At 43.4% G+C, this 13,272-nt stretch overlaps 1 protein-coding gene across 1 annotated transcript in view; it reads left to right on the top strand.

Annotated features, from left to right (window-relative positions):
• Nucleotides 1–13,272, top strand: part of col22a1 (collagen, type XXII, alpha 1) — a 285,376-nt gene that overhangs the window by 232,867 nt on the left and 39,237 nt on the right. Inside the window, exons 41-44 of the mRNA XM_080193549.1 lie at nucleotides 4,932–4,967; nucleotides 7,566–7,610; nucleotides 8,563–8,607; nucleotides 9,867–9,914. Coding sequence (XP_080049675.1) covers nucleotides 4,932–4,967; nucleotides 7,566–7,610; nucleotides 8,563–8,607; nucleotides 9,867–9,914 — 174 coding nt within the window. The remainder of the gene's footprint in view (nucleotides 1–4,931; nucleotides 4,968–7,565; nucleotides 7,611–8,562; nucleotides 8,608–9,866; nucleotides 9,915–13,272) is intronic.

The raw sequence follows: 13,272 nt of genomic DNA, 5'->3' as shown, positions 1-13,272 counted from the left end.
ATCAGCCATGATCGTATTGGCACGGGGTGGTGGTACAGTGGTTAGCGCTGCTGCCTCAGTACCAGAGTTCAATTCCGGCCTGTCTATGTGGAGTCTGCACATTCTCCCCTTGTCTGTGTGGGTTTCCTCAGGTGCTTCAGTTCCCTTCAAAGATGAGTAGATTAGCTGGATTAGTCATGGTTTTTGTATGGAAATACTGGGATAGGTAGGGGAGAGGGCCTGGGAAAGATGCTCTGTCAGACAGTCAGTGCAAACCCAATGGACCGAATGGCCTGTTCAGCACTTTAGGGATTCTATGATTCTATGAATGACAGGGCAGGCTTGAATGGCCTAGTAACCTTCTCTGTTCCAATTCTTGTGTTTCTGTGTCCACTAAAACAAATAATTGGAAAACAATTGTATTTCATAGAATCCCTACAGTGCAGAGGGAGGCCATTCAGCCCATTGAGTCTGCATCGACCACAATCCCACGCAAGCCCTACTCCCCTAACCCCACATATTTACCATGCTAATCCCCTGACACTAGGGTCAATTTAGCATGGCCAATCAACCTAACCCGCACATTTTGGATTCTGGAACAAACCGGAGCATCCTGAGGAAACCCATGAAGACACAGGGAGAATGTGCAAACTCCACACAGACAGTGAGCCGAAGCTGGAATTGAACCCGGATCCCTGGTACTGGGGGGCAGCAGTGCTAATCATTGTGCCATCATGCCACCCATATTTGGTTAATCAGTTGATAGTCTATTTAGAACAAACTCAGAAGTGCAAATGTTCACAAGATTTTACTCCACAGACTAACAGGTGTCCTCAGCACAACAGGCAGCAGATAAGCACATTTATAAATCAGAGTATCTGCAAGTACCAAACTGTACGAAACCATGAGAAAATTGTGATACTGCACTGCAGAGTGGTATTGCAGTTCCCAAACGTGAGGGGGATGTGGGGCAGAAAGCACAACTGCCTGGACAGCAACAAAGGCCTTTCCAGTTGAGTATGCAGTCATTTTAAATTGCCAGACAGCCTATTCCTCTGCAGTGAATCTCTCAGCTGTCAGCGCAGTTCTCAATTGTACATTGTCCTTGGCACTTGGATGATTACTTCTTGTGCGTCTGAGAGATCACTCTAATCCTCATTCAGGCAAGCTCATTTCTTTCCTCGCTTCACACCTTAACAAACAAAACATCCGGCAGCTGTCGGTTGAACGCTTGCGGCTGACTGTGTTAACCAGGGTCACATCGGAGCTTCTGAGATCAGTGTCAATTCTCAGGGCACAGTTCTGGAAACCTTAGAATTGCTGCAGCAAAAAATATTAGAGAAGGAAAGCAATCTCACTGGGTCTCCATGCCTTCCCTGAATTTTAAAACTGAGGAATAGGAACCATAGATCCCTATAGTGCAGAAGGATGCCTTTCGGCCTGTTGCGTCTCCACCGACCATAATCCCACCCAGGCTCTATCGTTTTAACCTCATGTATTTACCCTGTTAATCCCCCTGACACTGTTGGGGCAATTTATCATAGCCCTAACAATCAACCTAACCCACACATAGATTCATAGAATCCCTACAGTGCAGAAGGAGGCCATCTGGCCCATCAAGACTGCACTGAGCACAATCCCACCCAGTCCCTATTCCTACACCCCCACCCAGTCCCTATTCCTACACCCCTCATACTTATCCTGCTAATCCCCCCGACACTAGGGTTATATTTAGCATGGCAAATCAACCTAACCCACGCATCTTTGGACTGTGGGGGGAAACCGGAGCAGCCAGAAGAAACCCACACAGAAACGGGTAGAACATGCAAACTCCACACAGACGGTGACCCGAGGCCAGAATTGAACCCAGGTCCCTGGCGCAGTGAGGTAGCAGTGGTAACCACTGTGCCACCAGCCACCCCCATTATCCAGCAACATCAGGACTTAAGAATTGTTACACAAAGAAAGGGGGCAAGGTCTACCCAGTTTGTCTTGTACTATCCTCCAAGTCACGCAACACAAAGGATAAAGAAGTTAATCACTTATCAGTTTGGCTGCAACAGACACAAAGCAAAGGTAAGGACAATAACACTGACATATATTTTAACACAGCTCTGCAAGCAAAAGATATTAATCCTTTACATTTCGAGTAAATTCACATTGGGGACTCAAAATTGAGACAGAGCTGTACTTTTTCTAGTCCCAATTTCAAGCGATTCCTTGACATTCAAGTCTCAACACTGCGCAGTGTATATATTGCAAGGTGGACTGGGATTTTCTACCCCAAAACCGGAAAATCCTGCCCAAGGTCAATAGACCTTTGCATAGTCTGCCCCTGACCCGGGGAGCAGGATGGGAAAATTCCCCCTGTAATTTCATAGAAGTATTTTGGTGAGCTTTAGTGAGCCCTCTCCCATTCCCTGATCTTACCGGGCATGTCTTTCGCAGGGGGAGCAGGTTAAATATCAATGAAAGAGCTGAATTCCAGAAGCGTGAGTGACTGCCCTTGACATGAAGGCAGCATTTGACCAAATGTGGAATCAAGGAGCCCTAGCAAAACTGGAATCAGTGAAAACTCTCCATTGATTGAAGTCATACCTGGAACAATAGAAGACGATTGTGGAGGTCAATCATCTCAGTTCCAGGACATCTCTGCAGGAGTTCCTCAGGGTAGTGTCCAGGGCCCATCCATCTTCAGCTGCTTCATCACTGATCCTCCTCCCATCAGAAGGTCAGAAGCGGAGATGTTCACTGATGATTGCACAATGGTCAGCACCATTTGCAGCTCCTCAGATACGGAAGCAGTCCATCTCCAAAAGCAGCAAAACCAGGATAATATCAGGCTTGGGCTGACAAGTGCCAAGTAACGTTCACATCACACAGGTCCCAAGTGCTTGGCAATGACCATTTCAAACTAGAGAGGATCTAAGCACCACCCCTTGATATTCAATGGCATTGCCATTGCTGAATCCCTCACAATCCTGGGGGTTGTCATTGACCTGAAACTAAACTGGACTAGCCATATAAATACTGTGCAGTACCACCAGAGCAGGTCAAAGGTTAGGAATCCTGCAACGGGTCACTCACCTCCTGACTCCACAAAGATTATCCACCATCCACAAGGCACAAGTCAGGAGTGCAATGGAATAGTCTCAGTTTGCCTGGATGAGTGCAGCTTCAACAAAGTTCTGGAAGCTTGACACAATCCAGGATGAAGCAGCCTGCTTGATTGCTCCCCCTTCCACAAACATTCAATCCCTCCATCACCAAAAAACAGTAGCAGCCATGTGTACCACCTACAAGATGCACTGCTGGAACTTGTTGAGGTTCATTTGGCAGCACTTTCCAAACTCATGACCATTACATCTAGAATGACAATTGCAGCAGGTACATGAGAAAACCATCAAGTTTCTCTCGAAGACACTCATCGTGCTGACATGAAAATATATTCGCTGTTCCTTCACTGTCCCTGTGTACCAACCCCAAGCAACAGCAGCAGTTTAAGAAAGCAACTCACCAGCACTTTCTCAAGGGCAACTAGGGATGGGCAATAAATGCCGGCCTAGCCAGCGACACCCACATCCTGTAAATGATTTTTTTAAAAAGTCCCCCAGTATGGGGCCAAGAAAGGTGTCAATCAGCTCACTCATCCATGGCCTTAGGCCTACTGAGGCCCTTAAGTGGCCGACAATTTCTCACTAAAGCTCTTTAATCTTCCTCCACTGCTGTAATATGCTGGAGAATGGAAGGAATGGTTAATAAATGGTGAAAAGGCAGGAAGGAGGGGGAATAATTCCATTGAAGGAAAGATGGTGGTGCCCTGTGTATATTGGGAGCTCCTCTTCAAGATCCCACACCCCACCTACCCCAGCCTCCACCTCCTGCCCCTCCGCCTTGTGCCTTGTGCCTCCTCGCCTGGCCTCTTTCGTGTTAATCTGTACTAATTACAGCTCTAATTATTAATAGCTTTTTCTTAAGACTGTAGGACGACATCCTGGCACAATGGTTAGCACAGCTGCCCCACAGTGCCAGGGATGAGTTTAGTTCCGACTTCAGGTGACTGCTTGTGTGGAGTTTGCACATTCTCCACGGTCTGCATGTATTTCCTCCAGGTGCTCCCGTTTCGTCCCACAGTCCAAAGATGTGCGGGTTAGATTGATTGACCATGTCCCTTAGTGTCGGGAGGTTAGCAGGATAAATATGTGGGTTTACGGGGATAAGGTCTGGCTAGGATTGTTGTTGGTGCCTCAGTGGGCCAAATGGCCTCCTTCTACACTGTAGCTATTCTATGGTTCTACATAAAAAGCTCTACCTTGTGTGCGCTTTTATCTGGCAGATTTAATGTCAGGTAAATGTGAAGTATTTTCCAATGCTTAAACTTGTACGATGTAAGTCTAGAGGAAGACCTGATCAGTTTCTGAAGTGAAGCAGAGTGTAACTTCTTCAGGGAAGCACATGTCACTTCAGTCTCAAGTCACCTTGATTCTTCACATGTGTAGGCTACATTTACACTCCAGGAAGTTGCCTGTCTTCCAAGCAAAGGGCCTCACTTACTTGAAGTGTACTTAGGACATTTGTGCATAGCTATTCTGATACACTGTGAGTATATATATGTACAAAGTTGTATAAATGTACCTTTAATCTGACTTTAGTTTTATAGTGCCATGTAACTGCTTTGAGCTACTATTTTTACCTCCACAGTAATAACTATTCAGAGCATTCTTCAGAGCAGACCATTCTGAAAGCAGTTACATAAATATGGCTTCTTTCAAACATAGATTATAGAGCTATTTGGCCACGTGAAAAAGGCTTATACAAACCGTATGTGGCCTCTGCCCGAATTGTTCCTCATTCCTAACTTTGTGATTATGTGGAGAATGTGGCCCACCAGGAATTGTCAAAGTGTACATTTGAAAGAAAATAACGATGTTGTTTTTGTTCTTTTTGTCCAGGGTCTCGCAGGACAACCTGGTGAACGGGGCCATCCGGTAAGACAACAACAGGAGTAAACATTCAGTTCATCATAGGAATTTAAAAATTTGAACGTTCAGCAGGGTACAGCAACAAGAAACGATAGATTCCTTTGTTAACTGTTCCCCCACAAAGTTAACCATCTAAGGCTAGGATTCCCCCCAGTCCCCCGCTCGGCCGCTGGAAGGCCCCCCCACTCCTGGGGTTGGGGGGGTTGTAGTGGGTGGGGGGGGTGGGGGGTGTGGGGGGGCCTTCCAGCGGCAGAGTTGACTCGCTATTGGCCAGTACCTGGATCTTCTAGTCCTGTAAGAGCCAACAGTGTTTTGTATGGTTCTCCATCCCTCCCAGGGGGAAGCCACCATGGGTGTGCATTACCTTGAGAGGGATCAGAAGATCCTGCGCGTCGGGAAGGACTGGGAAATCCAACCAAGAGATTGACTTGAGTTGCCCAGTATGGTTCCATGGGTTAGAACAAAGAACAAAGAAAATTACAGCACAGGAACAGGCTCTTCGACCTGCACCGGCCATGCTGCCCGACTGAACTAAAACTCCCGACCCTTCCAGGGACCATATCCCTGTATTCCCATTCTATTCATGTATTTGTCAAGACGCCCCTTAAAAGTCGCTACCTTATCTGCTTCCACTACCTCCACCGGTAATGGGTTCTAGGCACCCACCACTCTGCGTGTAGAAAACTTGTCTCGTACATTTCCTTTAAACTTTGCCTCTCGCACGTTAGACTATTAATTGATTCTTCCACCTTGGGAAAAAGCTTCTGACGATCCAAAATTCACAATGTCACAAACTAACTCAAACCACTACAACAACTCCATCATCGAAGGGACCATTTGGCCCATCATGTCTCTTTGCTAGACTTGGTGATACACACACTCTAAGTATACTCTGCCATGGTATTGATCACCGTGTTTCCCGTCAGAAGGCAAAGTACTTTTTGATGCTGTTAAGGTAATGAAAACTGGCTCCCAGGTGAAAGAAAACTACTTCTGTGTTGTTTAGAAAATTTATTTATTAGTGTCACAAGTAAGTTTATATTAACACTGCAAGAAAGTTACTGTGAAAAACCCCCTAGTTGCCAAACTCCAGTGCCTGTTCCAGTATACTGAGGGAGAATTTAGCATGGCCAATGCACTGAACCAGTACGTCTTTCGGACTGCGAGAGAAAACTGGAGCACCCGGAGGAAACTCAAACAGACATGTGGGGAATGTGCAGTGGGCAGTGACCCAAGCTTAGAATTGAACCCCTGTCCCTGTTGCTGTGAGGCAGCAGTGCTAACCACTGTGCCACCATGCTGTGTGTAGTTCTATACACGATGCAGCATTTCCTGCTGAAAACAATATGTGGGGGATAAAAATGGGATCCGATTTTGAGGAAGACAGTGGGTTAGTGGTTTTGTCACTAGGCTAAAATGCCGGAGATCCAGGGTAATGATTTGGGGACATGAATTCGAATCCAACTGTGGCAGATGGTGAAATTTGAATTCAGTAAAAACCTGATGAATCCAATTAAAGTTAGATGATGACTGTGAAACCTTTGTCGATTGTTGTAAAAACGCATCTGGTTCACTAACGTTCTTTAAGGAAGGAAATAATGTAGCGACCAGCTAGAGGACTGTGTGCAGTTCTGGTTGCCACATTACAGGAATGATGTGATTGCACTTGAGGGGATGCAGAGGAGATTCACTCAGATACTGCCTGGTTTGGAACATTAAAGTTATGAAGAGAGGTTGGATAGGATTGGGTTGGTTTTGTGGGAGTGGAGAAGACTGAGGGGCGACCTGATTGAGGTGCACAAGATTATGAGGGGCGTGGACAGAGTGGATGAGGAGCAGCTGTCCCCCTTAGTTGAAGGGTCAATCATAGGTTCAAGATGAGGGGCAGGAGGTTTGAGGAATGTAAGGAAAATATTTTTACCCAGAGGGTGGTGGTAGTCTGAATGTGCCACCTGGTAGCGATGGGTTGACTCACATCCTTTAAAACGTATCTGGATAAGCATCTGGCATGTCATAATATTCAAGACTTTCGGCCAAGCGCTGGTAAATGGGATTAGATACGTCAGGTGTCTTTGGTGTGTTGGTGCAGACTCAATGGATCGAAAGGCCTCTTCTGCACTGTGCGATTCTGCAATCTGAAATCTGCCATCTTTACCCGATCTGGCCTACATGTGACTCCAGAGCCACATCGATGTGGTTGACTCCTCACTGCCACTCAGTTTAAGGGATGGGCAGCAAATGCTGACCTTTCCTGGCGAAGTCCACATCCCATGAAAGAATAAAGAAAAAAAACATTAAGGATGCGATGTCAACCTTTGATAGACATGGCTGACATCGGTCACGCTGGAGGAATAACCATTTGAGCTAGAAAGCAAAGGATGTGCAAAATCAGTGCAAAATAACACATCCAGGAGAGGTGGGGACGTATTTGGAGGGAAAACTACCCAAAGCTCCACATTTGCAAAGTATCCGAGTGACACAACACTACTTTTTGCTCTTGTTTGTGAAAGGTGCTTTAAGTTACATTTGTCATGGTTATTGTTTGAATTCAATGGACTCGCTGATTATTTTTATACAAAACTGAATTTTTAATTTAATTGCCAGGGTCCAAGAGGCGCACCTGGAACCCCAGGCCAGCCTGGAAGTGATGTAAGTCTTGCTAACATCCATAAAAATCCTGTCACTTCAGTATGAATATCAAGTAACCTTAAGTTGGGGAGATCATAGCCTAGTGGTATTATTGCTAGACTATTAATACAGAAACTCAACTAATGTCCCAGGGACCCAGGTTCAAATCCCAACACAGTGGATGGTGGAATTAGAAGTTAATTTAAAAAAATCTGAAATTAAGAATGTATTGATGACCATGAAACTATTGTCAACTGTGGGAAAAACCCATCTGGTTCACTAATGTCCATCAGGGAAGGAAATCTGCCTTCTTTGCCTGGTCTGGCCTTCACGTGACTCCAGAGCTGTAGCAATGTGGTTAACTCTCAACTGCTCTCTAAAATGGCCTAGCAAGCCATTCAGTTGTCACCCAACAGCACGTGGACTACAGCATTTCAAGAAGGCAGTTCACCAACACCTTCTCAAGGGCAGCAAGGGATGAGCAATAAATGCTAGCCAGCCAGCATCACTGTGTCCTATGAATGAATAAAAAATGTCTAGAATAATAACTAGAAAGAAGTAGATCATTGCAAGTGCCAGAGCTTTACTTTATGCCTATAGCGCTGTTTCCCAGAATTATATCCTTGCAGAATCAGTGGAAAGAAGTGCAAAGGTAATCCCATTGATTGAGATGGAATTTAAAAGTATGGTTAAACCGATTGAAGTAACATTCAACATTGCAGCTGGGTTTTGTTAGAGGGAGATATTTCTCATGATCCCAGCATAATGCAAATACTTTATTGTTCAAAGATTGACGGAGGTAACCATCTCCATCACATCAGCACCATCATTCCACATTTGACCTATTCATAATGCAGTTCTACTTCTTTGGGTCTTTTAGTAGAGTGTAACAAATTGGAATTGCTATATCAAACTATTCTTGGCAATTGAAGTGGTTGTTTTTTTGTGAGATGTTTTCTGGTTTCTTTTGCAGGGTTTACCAGGCCCTCGGGGAGATCCAGGACCTCCAGGAGAACCTGTATGTTAACTTTTCCAACTGTGCCCTTACTACCTTTTCTTAGAAACATTTCCATTTTGCTCTTTCTCTCGCTCTTTACTTACCTTTTATCTAGTTGTATTATTCTTAATTTTCCTCACCGATGGCTGTTTATTCTGCATTGAATTATTTTTTCCATCAGCTTTTTTTAATCTTTCTGGTTAGTCAATATCGCATCTTTCTCACATTTGTCTCCTTTACTGCCTTTATAGCCTGTCGTTTCTTTCCCTTTGTCCTACCTAACTCATTTCCTCCATAATGGCCTCCCAGAACTCTAACCATAAGTGAACTTTGGCCATATCAGATGAAGCAATTACTTGTGATCTGATCCAAGGTTTCTGTCAGTGGTAATCTATATTGCCCATCAGGAGGGCCAGGTGAGGAATCAAGGGTAACTTCAGTCCAATTTTACAGTGCTACATTAAAGATATACTAAAGATGCATTTAGAAATGTAGCCACATTTTGCCATTGTAAAGTGACTTTGTTTTCTTGTAGCTATTATCACCCAAAGTCTCCCTCCAGGATGGTGTCTGATACATTCAGACTGGGAGACAGGCTAACCAATGCAAGACAATCAATCCTCAAAAATTCTGGCTCTATGTTATGCTGCAGTATCCTGGTTCCATATCCACATTGAAGTAGCACCTCCAGAGCCCTGTCCCTTCACCAAATTCACAATTATTTGCGCAGTAAGCAACACTCAGAAAGGTACTCCTTCGGACAGAGGATAAATCCGGAGTGCAAGTAATCCTGAAACTCATGCAGGGCTTTCTGATTGGACAAGCCATTATTGCCTTAATCTGGAAACTCATCATCTCAGAGGCCCACATCATGGGCCTTGTTAAAGACATTATACACTGACATGTGACTACAGGGATTAGAGAGCCTCAGTGTTTCGATACATTATAGCAAAGATTAGGAGCTCAGCGACATGGAGGGAGGGGTTAAACTTTTCGCTCCCTTTCCCTAATGCTACATTGTTCATTATGAACGTGTCTCTTTTTTATCCCCTTCTTTCACCCTTCACCTCTTTTATCAACTTTACTGCGAGCATCTCACCTTCCAAATCGAAGATGCTAACTTTACCATATTCAATTCCTGAATAAATTGAGGTCAGCAAAGAAAGAGAGAAAAGGAAGCATAGCTAACATTGCATGTAAAATTGGTTAATTGGTTAAAAACAAATGCAGCATCAGTATAGTTATGTTACTCTGATATAATAGTATTTTCTGACCTACAGGCATCATTACCTCTTATTTCAAGAGGACAGATAGAATACATGGTTCAGGTGAGTGGTTTGATAGTCTCATAGAAAATTGGCTTGGGCAGAGATTGGAGAGAAAATTGTGCAGCAATTTAAAGCAGCAGCACCGAGACAGTGGAACAAATGCTGGATAAAAACAATATTGCGACCACACTGTGCCTTACCATAGGCTTCTTGTTGTCGCCCCTTAGTGAGAGAGAAGCAATAATTTGTTCATGCTGTCTTCTCTCCATTTGATGAGTCAGCATCTCTTTTCCTTTAAGAAAAAGCTTTCGAGAGAATATAATACGCAACAGGATTTGGTAAAGTTCTTGCTATCTCTGCTTTTCCCAAAAAAATGGTTCTGCAAATTCTCCTGTGCTTTCACTTTTCATCATGATATTGAAAAATATGCTGCTCTATTTATTTTTTAATTTCCTTTTTCTTGCAGCTATTCCTGTTCCTATGATTGCACCTATTACAAATGTTCTCGGTTATTGAACTGTTTTGCAAAGATGCCACAGTGGTTGATTAAGTATTACCCTATGATTGACTCTGTAAGATTATCTCCTGATCTTATTAACCATAAGGTAATATGGAATGTCGATGACTCTGTCCTTATAATTGACTAATCAAGCACTGTGTATGACATCATGCATTCTGTCGGGAAACAAACAGTTCCAAATATTGTTGGAAGATGATTGTTTGCATTATTACTGTGAATAATTTACTGACAGTTGAAGTGCTGGCAATCTAATTTTCACACCAAGAAATTGCGAGTTGAAATGTAGGCTAATCAACCGCACTGAAAGGAAAACGATGAGGGGATTCAGGTACTGTTCAAATTAAGAGGTGGATGTGGAGCTGCATTAAATGAAACTCTTGTCATTGTCGATTAGAAATTGGAATAAGACTAATGAAGCTTCAAAATGTGAGCAATACAGCTACGCTCCCACATTCCCAATGAAGTTCTCCCGGGACCCCGTAGTGTCAGCACTTGTTCTGCACACCGCCAAAACTGTGAAATGAAGGAGTAATATTTAAGACATGAACAGTAAAGGTTTTCTGAGTTTTCAGTACAGTTAATAAGGATAAGTTAAGGTAACAAGTTTTATTGTATATTTTGGACATTGAGCTGGATTTTTATCGAGCTGGGGACACTCTGCAGAGATGTAAAAATAGCAGCTGGGACTGGATTCTAGAATTCACAACCACATTTTTAAGGCCCAGAACAGAAATTCAAGGTATTTTATGTAGTTTGCCTAGACCTCAACTTTTGCATTTGATTTTGGCATTATGGTGAACACAAGATGCTTCACTCCAGGGGTGGGATTTTTCGGCTGCGCTCACCTCAAGACCAGAAAATCTCACCTGAGGTCAACAAATCTTTGCATGGTCCACTGTAGTGGACAGGATGGGAAAATTCTGTCCTGGTATGATTCAAGTGATCCAATAGGAAGCTTTTATCAAAATAAACGTTATTTAAGAACACAGTTCGAACATAATAAAGAGAATTTGTGTAACTTTTACCAATTAAAATATTAGACACGGCAAAGTCAAATCCTTAACAGCTAGCTACCTCTGTTGCTCCAATTTAAAGTAATACCTCATTGACATACACCTTTCTTCAGAATTAGTTAGCACATAAACAAGTATGCTCACATGAAACTGACTTTTCAGCTTTTAACACTTCTGGATGGCGATTCTGTTAGCAGTTTGCAGAGAAGAATATATCCTCAAAGAGGCAAACTTAAGGTGGAATTTTACTGGCACGTCCACCGAGTTTCGCATGATCCTGTCTGAGGCCAACGGAGAAAGCTATTCTCCGAGCCGAGCCTGCCCCTGGACTCAGGGCTGGTGTGCTGGTAAAATTCCGCCCTTAGTCTCTGGCAGCTTCCAGTCTCCGGACTTCAGAGAGGGCAAAAGAGAAACACTGCTCTCTCCCAACTCAAAAAATAGAATTGAAGCTTAAATGCCCTAGGTGGAGTTTTCCTGTTCTGCCCATCATGGGAATCATAGCCGGCGGGGGGCAGACCATGCAAAGGTCCGTTGACCTCAGGCGAAACTTTCCAGTTTTGGGGTGAGCAAGGCTGGAAAAACCCTGCCCAGTATGTAAGGCCAGCTTCCCCTGTCACATGACTGCACCTGCTAATCATTCCAATCAAGTCTCACTCTGCGAAATCCGACAACATTCTAGCCTTTAGAAGCAATTAAGCTGTTGCAACAACAATATAGGATGCCGGTAGACGAGTGGCTTTGAGTGCATAAAACTGCGACAACAAATCCTGCACAAGAACATGGCTCAAATACATTCCTTAAAGGCACAGTATTGTCACAGCATTCTCGTTATCCTCAGGTCTCAACTGTGCAGGTTAAGGATGTGGACTGGTGCAGGTCATGCACCTATATCCTGCACTCCTGACCTGGTCAGCTCCACAGCATGTCTTTGTTCTTTGCAATTTACCCATGCCCACCATGCCAATGTATGCTACCCACCCATTTTCTAAGGCACAATACAAACTCAAATGCCACGATATATCCTCAATGCCCCCAAATCTCCCATGTCAAGCTTCACTCAATTCCCATGACCCTCTATGTCAAGCTATTGCATGTTCACACCTAGTCACCCACTATAGAATCAATACAGAGCCTATATTGACAAACAAAAGGTGAAGAAGTTTATTTAAAAGTAATTAATTCAAAGCTTTCCACACACTTAATACAATTTTATTTCACTATAACCATGGAATCCCAACCATGCAGAAGGAGGCCATCTGGCCCATCGAGTCTACACCAGATCTCCAAAAGAGCTCTATCAACCGTAATTAACTGAGCTGGTAATAAATTAGAAAGTCAGTTGTTAGAAAATTCCTAAAAATGCGAATGCTTTATTATAGGAAGCACATCTTTCCATATTGTTCTTAAGCTGTTTAGATCTGCCACTCATTTTAGGTGATGTTTTATACTCGTAAAGTAGGTAGGAATTTTTTTTTTAGCTAGACCCAAGGACGCTTATTTTAAAAATATCTCTGCTAATATACATCTGGGCGATTATTGTCTTATTTTGTTAAGCAGGTTAATGTTGCACCATTATTCCATTCCTTCTCATGGTCATCTTTTTACCTTAAAATGTAGCTGAGCACAGTACCTCTTTTGGGCTGGAGAATGAGACTTACATAGCCATCATTTACTGTTTTTGTTCCTTAAAGGAGCAGTGGAAATTACGGACTGGAACATCAAACAAGATTCAAAACTCTTTACTACAAAATGAATCTGGAATGATTGTAATTTTACCAGTGGAATCAAATCTTGTCAGATTGGGAGCTACTGCTGAACTGGGTTATATAAACTGGGTGTTTCCTTCTGATCAACGCAATAATGAATTCTTTCTGACATCAGTTTT

This window comes from Carcharhinus amblyrhynchos, chromosome 8, assembly GCF_965287045.1.
Source record: "Carcharhinus amblyrhynchos chromosome 8, sCarAmb.v2.hapA, whole genome shotgun sequence".
Taxonomy (NCBI): Eukaryota; Metazoa; Chordata; class Chondrichthyes; order Carcharhiniformes; family Carcharhinidae; genus Carcharhinus; species Carcharhinus amblyrhynchos.
Note: the sequence above shows the minus strand (reverse complement) of the source record. Positions and strands in the feature narration are given on the sequence as shown.